General features: G+C 42.5%; 1 protein-coding gene across 1 annotated transcript in view; it reads right to left on the reverse strand.

Moving 5' to 3' along the window:
- The window catches only part of ADGRA1 (adhesion G protein-coupled receptor A1), a 522,543-nt gene that overhangs the window by 13,448 nt on the left and 495,363 nt on the right, over window positions 1–13,732 (reverse strand). Inside the window, exon 6 of the mRNA XM_085871264.1 lies at window positions 9,566–9,661. Coding sequence (XP_085727390.1) covers window positions 9,566–9,661 — 96 coding nt within the window. The remainder of the gene's footprint in view (window positions 1–9,565; window positions 9,662–13,732) is intronic.

The raw sequence follows: 13,732 nt of genomic DNA on the forward strand, positions 1-13,732 counted from the left end.
GCTCCAAACGATAATCAATTGTTCATGACCGATCTCCCCACACGATGAGCAACAATCACCCTGACAGTCTTATGGGTGGAAGCAATTTGAAGCAAGTACGATGGAAACTTTTCAACTTTTCCCTCCATTTAGCCAAAGATCAAAAGCAGAATCGTGATGTCGAGAGTAAGACAAAATGTATTTCACATTGAAGGTTATTTTGATCGCATTGAAATATGGTAAAATAAGTAATCAGGTTTGTTAATTTTTTTCAACAAAATAGTGGAAATCAGGAGAATAAAAATGGTTAAGGACACCAAACAAAAGCACTGCATGAAGCGGCATCAAGTCATCTTCACTACCTTCCACCACAAGATGGCAATACATATGTGGATATGGAGCAAAGATGAATTCCTGCCTGCTGTTTAACTCGTTGGGTCCTTTTACTATACATTGCAGAGATATTTGTTGTCGAGGCAGGGGAAGGTGAGGTGAAGTGGGGCACTTGGTGGGATTTTCTATTCGGATACTCTCAATGTTTGAGCAAGCCAAATTCTGACAACTGTATCAGAAATAGCATCGAGGTGTGCGAGTCCTGCTTTGCACTTGCGCAAACTCCCCAACGGCCCAGAAAGATGGTGACATCATGGGTAATATTTCACTTATCCGTTGTCCTACTTCTTTGCACTCTCCCCTTCTGCAAATATTGAAAAACGTGGAACTCCTATTCTCTGTGCATAAACAGGAAGTAATGAAAAGTGTTTTTGAGCAAATACAATGTTATGGATGAATATGTTTAACATCAAACAAAATTGGTAGCATGTCAATTGCTTGCTACCGAACCGAGCAAATTTGAGATAACTCTCTCGTCCTCTTTTAATGGCTCCAATTTATGCCCACGCTCCTGTGGGGTCGGCCAAGGAATGTATTTGGGCCAAGTCGTTGACGAACCGGCTTGGCAAGTATGGCGTTCAACTGATAGTGGAAGGAGTTTTAAATTTGTTCAGGGTGCCAGTGATAACTCAACTACTCCTCACAAAAAACACCAAAAGATCTTTAATGTCCACCAACGATCAGTGCTGGCAGATGGGTCCATTGCTGGCTTCAAGCAATATTGGGTCGTAATGAGGAGTGCAATTTGTTTCCTCATGTAAATTAATTACTGTGAACAAAATTGGGAACGTTTAGTTTAAATTTATCTCCCCAGCTGACAGGCACATCGGTTGGATTACTAAAGGTCATTTGCAATGTTGAAGGGTCCTGCTGGGGCTTCGGTGAAGGTAAGGGTGTTGAAAAGAATTGAAATTGCTTTGAAGGCAAAACTGCATTGTGGGGGAGCAAGGGGATTGGGTGTGGAGGGGGGAGAAGGGTTGTTGGACTGGGGGTGGATGGGACAACAAGAAGGGGCCTGTGAGATCAACAAAAAAAACTTTTTCATTTTGGTTATTCCGTGTGAAGTGCAGTGACAATATGAATGATCAAATTACTTTCAACAATTGAATAGATGTACCATATTCTGTACAGAGGGTTGGTGCTAATGCTGGCAGATGGGACACCCAGTTTAACGTACATCCGGGGGGATGGCACGCACACTGATGAATCAACATGCCTGCGAGACACCAGGATGACAGTTTATAGTTGGATCGTGCATAGTTATACATGCGTCCTTTATAGCCAAGCTATCTTGCAACTCAATTAAATGAAAGTGAACAATTGCACCATCATGTCCATCAGTATGCCTGGTGTTTGCTTAATGGTGAGGGTGGAGGGTTTGGGATCCTAGGAATCCTGAGTTCAAATCCCCCTTGGCTATATCAGGTGGGGTTGACTCTGCCTGTCATCCTTCCAAGTTTGGCAAAAAATGAGTACCAGCTTGCTGGTATCCTGTGTCGGAGTGGTGACCCGTCCAGGATTGTGCCCAATAGCCAAGGAGACTGTTGGCAGCACCAACGCTCTGCACAGAGTATGGTCCCATTTTGATGGATGGATGTCCATGAGTAATGTCATCAATATCGCCATTATCATGAAGGAGTAAGGAGAGAAGATTCATCTTATTTCAGTCTGAAAATTCGTTAATAACATAACCTTGCTGCATAAGTTTCTCTTAAGCATCATGAACATAATGTTTGCTTTTATTATTGGTTTCAGCCAAAGATGACAATCACAAACAAACAGAATTTTTGAGGCCTTTTGGATAAAAAGAGTCCGATTTATCGAATGCTAGCAGGAGTCCCCAGTGTTTCCTGGTTAATATGTTTTGTGGGGTCCTAAAACAATTCCCTACACCCACTAGGAATGGGGTCCCTACACACTTACTACCAATTTTTTTTTTTCAAAGTTTTCAAAATTGTTTCGCCTAAAACACTCCTCCGCACTCACTGATGAACCTCTGAAAGTTTGACGAAGATCTGATGAGCCATCTCGGAGAAAACACACACACACACACACACACACACACACACACACACACACACACACACACACACACACACACACACACACACACACACACACACACACACACACACACACACACACACACACACACACACACACACACACACACACACCCTCTCTTATAATATAGATATATATTTTGGTTCGACTTTAATCATGGGCAAACAAAGTGGATAATGTGCATAACATAAATAATATAAATTAGGTCAGGGTCCCTCAGGCAAGTGGAAGGTTGAAGATGGATCAATCAAAATCAATTTCCAAGTTATTCGTTACAATGTTACAAAAAAAACAATATTAAAACAAAACTAATGATAATCAAAAATACAAATCAGAGATTGGAGACCCTCGCCAGGACTTGTTTTTGTGGTGTATTTTGTGTGGTGTTGTGTTACATAATTAATGAGACAATTAGAACTGTCACTTTATAACTGCTGGCAGTGATGACTGGGAACCAAGACATCCTGCTTTGATTGGACACATGACCCTGACCCATGATGTTTATTGTTATTCAATTGAATTCAGAATGGGATTAAAATAAATTAAATTCAAATCAAATGGAAGACCAAAAAGGAACGGTCATGCATTGGAGTAATCAGAAGGAACCCAGACAAGAAAAAAGCAAAGATGAAGTCATCAGGACGAACCTGGATAGGATTCACATTTCAGATGCTACTCCTCTACCCTCAAACCCATTGGGGCACAGCTAAGTGAACCTTATTCAGAAAAACAAACAAACAAGAAAAAACAGAACCCAGATCAAAAAAAATAAAATAATTATGGCTGCCAGACCATGCGTCCAATCAGGATGAAATTTAAAACATACATTCCCATCGCTATGAGATCATAATTGTGATGTTTCACATCGATCAATGAAGGGGTCCAAGAGAAGGAATTTTGAATTTTTTTTCGTTCAATCCAAATTGGCTGCCAGACCATATTACAGATCAAGTATTCATGAATAGCCTGGTATCCCCAAGGCTTGGGGAACATTTGTGTGAAGTTTCTCCTCGATCTGTCCAGCCATTCTGGAAAAGAAGATTTTTTTTATAGCTTTTAGGGTAAATCCAATATGGCTGCTGAACCACATGACCGATGACGTCATAAATTTTTTTTCTTCTGTGGACCAATTTATCCCCAGATGACCCTCAAATATTTTCATACTGATCAGATGTAGCGTTCTATGCATGCAATTATGACATCATAATGAAGGCACCTATGACATCATTAAAAACACTTTTTTTCCCATGTGGAGTCCTTGCCATGTGCCAAGTTTCAATTTCTTCAATATGACTGTAACATCACATGACCTATGACATCATAATTGTCATTGAAGCATACTACATGAGTAGTTGCTCTTATTGTGAAAATTTTGTCTCAATCCGACAAGCGGTTGCAAGAGAAAAACGCTCGTGTCTGCGCGGATAAACAAACAGACAAAGAAACGGACGGACCCAAATGTAATGCCTTCTCTGGTGGGGGTAATAAAGCATGCAGTTCAATGACGTGTGAGGAAGTTCGGCCTGTGCTTTTAAATAGCTCAAGGGCAGGAACGAGAGAGTCACATTGAACCTTGAATACAAAACCTAAGATAATGAAGAGACCGATTGTAAAATGACTAGGGCAAGTACCTTTAAAAGTCTTGGTGACTCTGCTGACAGTCACCTGAAGCATTATGTTTTTGGGTTGTCAATCTGTCAGTGATAGGTTTCAATGACTACGATAACTTGAGAACAGCTGAAGGGGTTTAAGATAGAGAAAGGTGAGGGGGAGGGCAGAGGGATATAGAAAGGTGAGTGGGGGAAGGCGGAGGGATATATAAAGGTGAGCGGGGGGAAGGCGGAGGGATATAGAAAGGTGAGGGCGGAGAGATATAGAAAGGTGAGGGCGGAGAGATATAGAAAGGTGAGGTGGGAGGGCGGAGGGAAATAGAAAGGTGAGTGGGGAGGGTGAAGGAAATATAGAAAGGGGAGGGCGGGAGGTTATAGAAAGGTGAGGGGGAGTGCAGAGGGATATAGAAATGTGAGCGGGAGGGCGGAGGGATATCGAAAGGTGACGGGGATGGCGGAGGGATATAGAAAGACGAGGGGGAGGGATACAGAAAGGTGAGGAGAGGACAGAGGGATATAGAAAGGTGAAGGGGGGAGGGCGGAGGGATATAGAAAGGTGAGTGTTTAGTTGAATGAGCAGTTGGGGTTGGTTTGGTGAAACTGCGTTGGTGATCGGTATAAGCTGCTTTCAGGATCAGTGCGATCGATGTCCAGGAAAGCTGTGAAGCAAATTGTAGATGTGGGACCGAGCCACCAAAAGGAGTGAATCCAGACCTGACATCTCGCTGGCTCTGGGAATCTTGCTGGCTCCAATGCTCAACTGCTCACCTCGTGCAGGCATCACACCAGGAAACATTTTCCCTGCCATCTCCTGAACCCTGTTTTTCTCATTGTGAGTGAATGGGATAAGTCATTATGCTTAAGCTGTCAAGATTACAAGGGCACCTTGGTTATAAATAGTACTATACCATATAAATGTTATTCTCTCACTTTCTCGCTCTTCCTCTCTCTCTCTCCTCTCTCTCTCCTCTCTCTCTTCTCTCTCTCTTCTCTCTCTCTTCTCTCTCTCTTCTCTCTCCGTTTCCAAATGTTTTCCCCATGATCAGTTCATTGAGTTTTTACTCTTCATCACTTTACTCAACCCACGAGTCTTGGTATTCAAATGAAAAAATAAATGTGGAAAAAGGGCAAAAAGGTGTTTCCCATTTCAGACCCAAAGAAATAAAATAATAGAGGGTTCGTCAATTGCGAATGTATTGAAAAGTTTTAATTTTGAATAAAAAATATGGTTAATTAAATAAACTTTTCTGTTGATCATGGTTTTTATTTCTATGAAGTACCCCATCCTGCTCGTAATCTATAAAATGTTCATGTAACGTCATAATATAATCACCCATCCTAAAGGCCCAGTCACACCTTGACGTTTTATCCAGCAATGGCAACGTATTAAAATGTATGTAAAATGCTGGCTTATGTTGAACTTTTGATGTTTTTTTTTAAAGATTCGGAAGTATTCATAACGACTTGGTCTTATGCATAACGTATTAGTAACGGACACAGAACGTTTCATTGTGTTATAGATAACTTATACCAACGAATGCTGAACCTGTTGTCAGCCTTCACAACCTATGCCCAACGATAGTCTAACTTATGCATAGCGCGCTGCACGTATCGCCAATAAACTTGTGGCGTAGCCTATTAAAAGGCTGCCGCACAACGATTCAAATCATAACCGCCGCAGAAATGGAAGTGTCAACATCGCAGTCACACCTTGGCGATCTTGCCAGCGTATGCCGACCTCTGAAAAATGCATCTAAAACGCTGGCGCACGTCGAATACGGTATGGGTAAGTTTGGTATGCGTGAAGAGAACGCTAAAGTACACTATCATACGTCGTAGTAAGTGGAGTACGTCTTGTAATTTGAACATGTTGAAAATTTTACGACGTACTTGCTGTATGACACACGCTCCGCATGCGATGGGAATAAGTTGTACGCACGATATGCGATCGTTGACACACATCGACACACGTTACTTGTAAGGTGCTCATAAGTCGAAACACATCAAGGTAATGGTTTGCGTCAGTGTTCCAGACTCCAGGTTTTTTTTTTTTCTTCGGTATGACGGTGTTCAGTGTACAGTGCGGTTATGATTTAAATCGTTGAGCGGCAGCCTATTAATTATATTATATTATAACCGCACTAGAAATCGAAGTGTCAAAATCACCATCATACCAAAGGAAGGAAGAAAAAAAAAAAAAAACCAGGGAGTCTGGAACACTGACGCTAACCATTACCTTGATGCGTTTCGACTTATAAGCACTTTACAAGTAACGTGTGTCGATGTGTGTCACCGATCGCGTAACGTGAGTACAACACGTTACTAATAGGTTAGAAATAAGTTTTGGGTACGCTAAACATTACCTCGACTTGTTTCGACTTATGAGTAACTCACAAGTAACGTGTGTCGACGTGTGTCAACGATCGCGTGACGTGCCTACAACTTATGGACAGCGTTATGCGGAACGTGTGAATCATACGCTGGCATAAGTCTTAAAATTACAAGCAAGGAAAATTTGAGGACAACCGAAAAGTACAACGTTTAAAGCCAGCGTACAACGACGTATGGCAGTGTTTTTCAGCGTGTTCTCAATGTTATCAAAACTTACCCATAACGTATTCGACGTGTACCAGCGTTTTAGACAAATTTTCCAAAAATCGGCATAAGCTGGCTAAAACGTCAAGGTGTGACTGGGCCTTAACCATAACCTCCCACAACTTATCACTCTCAAAACGCCTTTCCCTCTTTCCTATTTTCACTTGAAACTTACCTATTTCAAAAATCTCGACCACATCATGGACAGGTGGATAAATGTTATGCGCTTCAGGTTGTGTCTTTGATTAAAGGTCAATTCTGCTCTTAATGGGCTGATAGGATAGCTCAGAGATCGCATCGTCACCTTTGACCTGTCATGTCTCGGTTCAATTCCTGAGTTGACGCTAAAACTATCATCCTGGTGCTTCACAGGCTGGGTATTTCATTGAGGACACTGTCCTTAGTAGGCACATTAACCCGGGTGTACCGTCATGCCGGCAGACGGGACTGCCAGCTGAATGTCCATCTGAGGGTCGGTGGGCATATTAATGCGTCGCTCTCCTTGCTAAACACCATTATGACAGTTTGTAGCTGCGTCGAGATTCTAACCCACATTAGACAGCTCACAGGCAAGTGCTTATACCTAAAGGCTGGTACACACAGTTCCATCCATCCATCCATCCATGGAGACCATATTCTGTGCAGAGTATTGGTGCTGCCTGGTGCAGTCTCCTTGGCTATTGGGGACAATCCTGGATGGGTCGTCACTCCGATGCAGGATACCAGCAAGCTGGCACTCATTTATGCCGACCTCAGAAGAATGACAGGCAGAGTCAACCCCACCTGGTATTAATTCAACATCCATGTGGGATTGAACTCAAGATCCAAGGATCCCAAGCCCACCACCCTTGCATACCATAATAACAGCCCACACAAACCATAAAGCAAACACCAGACATGTACATACAGTTGGTATCAAATTAAAAGTGCGATGAAACACTGCGACCAGAACCAATCCATTTTTGGTGTTGGTATACAAATGTAATGCTAAAGGTACACTAATGATAAAAACACGATGAGAATTGTTGATTTTCAAAAGATCTGGTTGGCTCGGTCTGCTCTGGCTCAGCCTCAAGCTCAGCGGGAGCATCTCGGCATACACAACTCTGACATGTCCATCGTGTAAGTTTGACTTTCAATGAAATAGGATCCAATTTAAAAAAGTGCCACACTACATGAGTACTACATCACAACATACGGCTGACGCTTGGAGGAAACGTTAAGCCGGCTGCCACACCCCCGAGGACTGACGTGTTTGGATAATACAAAACGATTCCTTCAAGTTGCACAGTTCCTTACCTCAGTCAGGTTCACCTGGAGCATCAAAACTTGCATTTATGCATATGCTGCATCATAAGAAAAGAGAATAAAAGAGTCCAAACATGGACATACATACATTCGATGAATGAAGTCCTTGAGCATCATTCAGATTTTCCTCCAAGAAGAGGAATCACAAGGCCTACTCACTGCAGAAAACGTCGGTGGCCCTTTCGTCTTAATTTGCCTTTGTTCGCAGGTTCCATGTGATCCACTTTCCTTTTTTACGAGTCCCCAACCAACTATGCACGACTGAACATATTCAACAGCCAAGCCCTGATTGCCCATATATTTTTTAGTATGTACCATCTGCGTATCTTCACTAATTTGTCCTTTTTTTTTTTCATTCTCCACTGACTCCTGTGGAATAGGATTACTCAGTGGCAACACATTTATTTCAGGCACTAGGAAAGAGGGAATTGTGGAGATCGGTCTAAATGAAGGACTATTTGACAATATGACAAAGGGAAAGAAGGGAGTAGAACAAAAGAAAGGAGGAAAAGAGGGAAGGGGAGTGTGGAAGGAAAAGTTTGTCAGGACATTGAAGTAAAGGCAGTGAAGGGAATTAACATGCCTGGGGTGTGGGGGAGAATGAGATGAAAAGAGTTCAAAAATCACACCAAATGTGCTTCCTGAGACAGTGCACCTTGACATTCGGGGAAGGATTTGGAACATGGCGAGTGTACTAGCGCACAACGGCCTACTATTCATGAAATACGTCGTGGGATATTTAGCGTCCACTAGATATCAACGGTGATGGACGGGTCCCCAGGCTGAAGTCCCCTTGTGGGACGGCACACTCGCCGATGGCCTGCCTGCGGAGCAACAGGCAAGCACCAGTCGAAGCACAAATGTTTACCTTTCGAATTTATCAGGTACGAAGTCAGGTATTTTATATTGACAGCACAGGTCATAGCAATATAACTCTGTATGATGATAATTGTTTTTTTTTGTACCGCAAAATAATACAACTTGTGAAAACATCAACATCATTAACACTGAAGTTGCTCGTTAAGCTCATCCTCAGTAAAGGGTCGTCTCAGGTCACACAGGTGAGGTTCCTCAAACACCTCTCACAATTGCAATCAAAATGACACCCTTTAAAAATTGCCATAAAAACGACGTAACTGTAGGATCGATTCACGATTCTCACCGCCATTTTGAAAGCTGTGACAGCGAGACGGGCTTGCTTGCATGTGAATCTCAGTAATAATATTTATTAGCTAGTTTTACAAAGTGCATAAGACAAATACCACAGCGGTTTAACAAAATGAGTGACATTAAATAACCGGTGTGATTTCCCTGTAGTCCCGTTCACAATAATTTAAAACTTTGAGATCACTAACCACCCTCTTATTTGTTTACTTCCAAGTTTGTGTTGAGACGTAATTGACAACCCTCGTGTGATTCCTCGCAAATAGACATATCAAATCCTGCTCGTTTAAATCGGGCTTCAAAAGGGTTTTTGCAATTAAATATACTTTCAAATAACAGCTCGTACTTTAAAAAAGCATTACAATCCCAACCCCAAATGCAGTGATGAGATTGCAAAATTGTTACGTTGACCAATGTGACGCCGATAATGAAAAACACAGTGTTTGACATACCAAGGCAGGCTTTCCCTGCTTCCGTAATTCTTGATGTTGACAGCAGCCGTGATACCGCAGACAAGCATCGGAACACCCACTGCGAAAAGGTAGTACCTGAAAAGGCAGAAGATCTGGTGAGTGCACAAGAGACGGCATGAGGCACCGATAAGAGCAGAAAAAACAAATAACCGGATGACAGAACATACGAAGAGCAACTCGTGAGAGTTCTCCAACGTACTCGAAGCCGAGGTATTCGCTATTCCATGGGGACGATGCACCAAGTTTTAATAAGCTCTGCCTAAGGTCACGCTGATGTGGTGTGTGGATCCTTACATTTCAAATCGTTGGTGTTCTCGAGGAATTTCATATGAACTCAAACCTGCGATAATCATGGAACCTTTGCAGAATTGCCCAAAAGCGGAACCTGCTACCCGACACGATTGTGCAGAGGTAGTACACTATCCTTTGAACTGTCTTGTCTGGGTTTGAATCCTGCATCACAGACAGGGTTTTGTTTCACAAGGTACATCGTCCATCAGATGGTGGACGTAAAGCTGGGTTTCCCATTTGCAAGCATTAAATCGTCGTGGAGGTTAGAGATCCCTCATTGTCATTCGAGAGGAATAGGTGATTATCTCCGGCACCCTGAACTAATTGCAAACTTCTGCTCAAATCAAATCTGATGTCAGGCGCAACCAGCTGGTTCGTGAAACAGTTGGGTAAATCTCCATGGCTGACCACACAAAAAGGAAGGAATATATGAGGACTTTAAAATAGTTGTAGTAATAATGGTGGTAGTCATAGTCATAGTAACACTCGCCAAGCTTAGGTTCGAATGACTTTAGAGGCTTGCGTTCAAGGTGCAGGGAAGCTAAGGCAGACATAGGTTTTCTGTTCAATGTCGCTCAACTTCTCGTCTTTGCAAGTCCATGTTTAGAACTGCGGTGGACGAGGTGGAGCATTTTAAAGAGAAAGCTCTTCAAAGACAGATAAGGAAGAAACAAAATGAAGTGTTTACAAAAATAATAGTAATAGTTAGACGAATAAAAGCAAGGAACCTTGAGGGGAAACACTGCACAGTTCATCATTTGTGGTCCAAATTTCATCAAACCTTCCAATAGTTTGGGAATATTGTCCCACCTTGAACTCCGAAGTGATTCGTGAACACAATAAAGTTTTCAGGCAAAACTCTATGCTACACGACATTACTTTCAACATTTGCCTTTCTAGTTCTGCATAATCCAAGTTTTGCAAAGGCCAAAATATAGTTAACAAGGACATCCTGTGATCTACTCTCCTTCTTCACAGGATGACCAAAAACATAAAGTGTTGGGGAGAAATGAAGCCAGAAGTATAAGAGCAGGATTTTCACCTTCAAAAAAAACATGCTTGAAGATACGGACACTGTAGGTATAGGTGAAAGGTGCTTTCTGTTTTACCACTGAAGCAACATCCACCAGGAAAGTTTGTGAAATGTTGCAGCAGAGCTCAAGAAGTCAGTGCCCCATGAGCAATCTCCAACTTAGGTCTCACATCATCCTTCATGCTGGGTAGAGATAAAAAGATTCCCAACTTGGATAGACAGTCAAGGGAGGCAGAAGAACCTCATGCCAGGGAGTGTCCATCCGATTTGCTAGCACAGCAAAGTGGAATGAGTGGATCACGAGTGTAGATATTTCCTTCTTGGTGGTACAAAGGACACCCAAGATGTACCAGGAATCTTGCTCATATTATGCGAAGGTCGTGGTTGGGAGGGATCACGTCCTCACATTTTTATTATAGAAGCCATGGAAGTATGGAAGCAAACCTGCACAGCTTCATCATCTTCTTAAGGATTCTCCCGGTAAGACAGACAATCCGGAGGCAATGATTCTTATCCTCCTTGAGTATTCTAAAAGGAACTCTGATCGTCTGGAGGTATACCTTTGGTGCAAGTTCCTCAGGTGAGTGTTCCTCACACTCTCACTCTGTCTCTCCGAAAGGACCGCTTGGAAACCCCCCTCATCTACTTTCTCAACAATCCTCTGGAAGAAGTTCTTTCATTCAAGTTTCTGGGTCTCACTATCTGCCATGATCTTTCCTGGGAAAGCCACATCTCAAACCTGGCCGCCAAAGCCAGTCGCAGACTGGACATCCTCCATCATGCAAAGTCCTTCCTCGGCCCACCTGAGCTCCTGACCACATACAAAGCTTTTGTCCACAGACTGATGGAGTACTGCTCTCCCCTCTGGGCTGGTGCTCCTGCCTCTCACCTTTCTCGGCTTCACGCTGTAGAAGCCAAGGCATTTAGGACCATTGGTATCTCCCGTGGTAAGGCTGAGTTTTTGGGCCTCTCACTCTCTCACCACAGGCAGGTCGGTGGTCTTTATCTTCTTGCATCTCCTCTCGAGACTTGCCCCCCACCCCACCGCCCTGGCTGTGAATTGTCACCGTCTCCCTCGCCCATATTTCCACATAGCGCTCAAGGTCTGCCAGCAAACCCCTCTGTAAAACTCCCAAAATCACGAATCACTGCTCACCTTCACACTTTCATTCCTCTTTTTTCCTGCCTTTGGAATAAACTCGACTTCCGGTTCTGGGTTTGCAGCGATAGCAGGTTCTCTCAGGGGTCTCTGCCGACTTTCTCAAAGCTAAGTTTCCGGTCGTTATCTGTTCCGTTTTAACTGTTTATTTTCTCACCAACATGTTACTGTGTGTTCCTCGCTCCGTTTTGTTTCAAAAATCGTGTCATTTTGTGAGTTTTTGTTGACCTTGTCTTACCGGGTTCCTTGAAGCCTTCCCTTCCTTCCCCTCCAGTTGTACGATTGTTTTAATTTGTATTCTCTCGCTATTACCTTCAATTCCTATTTTCTCCACATTCTCAACTCCCCCTACCATCCCAACGAAACACTGTTTCTTGTCTTAATTTTAAAATTAAAAGAAAAATCGACCTTTCTCCCTGCATACTCCTGAGTCACATTCCTTCTTCTTCTTCCTCCTTCTTACTCTTCTTCTTCCTACTTCTTCCGGCACAACATCTTTCGTCTACCTGAGCTGACGCACTCTCACCATTACCTTCACGATTTCTTCCCACAACCTCCCATTCCCGAATCCTACCTGTTCTTCAAAAATCCATCAAAAATAATAATCTTTCTTGTATCTTTTCTATCTATACACCTCCTGTAACCACGTGTCTCTCTCCACCCCTTTCCTGATACTTTTCATCGATCCATCAGCTTCACTCTGCGTTTACAGTTCCAAATTCACCATACACCTCCACGATTTTACTTCAACCTTCCCTTTTCCGAATCTTAAGCAAACCTTATTTAAAATAAATAAAGAAATAAACTCACTTTTGATGATACACCTCCCATTATCACGTGCTTCTCACATAACCATGTGATCTGTTTCCACCCTTTGTGTTTACCGATCCAATTTCACCATTTTTCTATTTATAACCTTTCCACTACCTAATCTGGTGAAAACTCTCTCAAACAATAATAATAAAAACGATCTCTTATAATGCTTCATCTTCCTCTTTCACATGTGTGGTTCTCATTAATGTATCATAATTCACGACTATTCTTCTGTTTCAACAGACTGTTCTCAATTCGACATTTCCTTCATACCTTGTCTAAAAATTCCAACTGTTACAGCGTTTCTTCTCTCCATTCTCTTAATTCGCCTTTATTGCATCCATCAAGTAATGTCTTTAATTGCATTTCTGACCTAAAAATTAAAAAACCCAGTTTGCTATGAATGTTCGTTTTCCATCAACCATTCTTTTTTTCCAACTTCTTTTTTTTTTTTCAACTTCCAACTTTTTTTTGCCAACTAACTCCTCTTACCCCTCCCTCTCAAAGCAACCATCACACTCTTTAAGTCCAAGTCTCCCTCTCACATTTCTCAAAAAACTCCTTCCTCACCTTTCTGCCTCAACTCTCCCCACTCACCCTTCTCCCATAATTCAACACCGTCACTCAACCTTCTCAAAGTTGCTCCCCCTCACATCTAAAAAGCTGCCTCCTTCCCCTGCTCTTTTTAACATGAAACGCTGTCGGCCTGGTATGCAGTTAATATGAAAAGAGCAAATGCCTCCTCCATTGGAAAACATGGACCAACTTCCATATTCTCATCAAATGTGGTGACTTCAATTGTCATCATGCCAGTTGGCTGGGTGTGGGTACCTCTCTCACCTGTCATGAC

Source organism: Eptatretus burgeri, chromosome 1 (assembly GCF_056783735.1).
Source record: "Eptatretus burgeri isolate ZD-2024b chromosome 1, Ebu_testis_v1, whole genome shotgun sequence".
Lineage (NCBI taxonomy): Eukaryota > Metazoa > Chordata > Myxini > Myxiniformes > Myxinidae > Eptatretus > Eptatretus burgeri.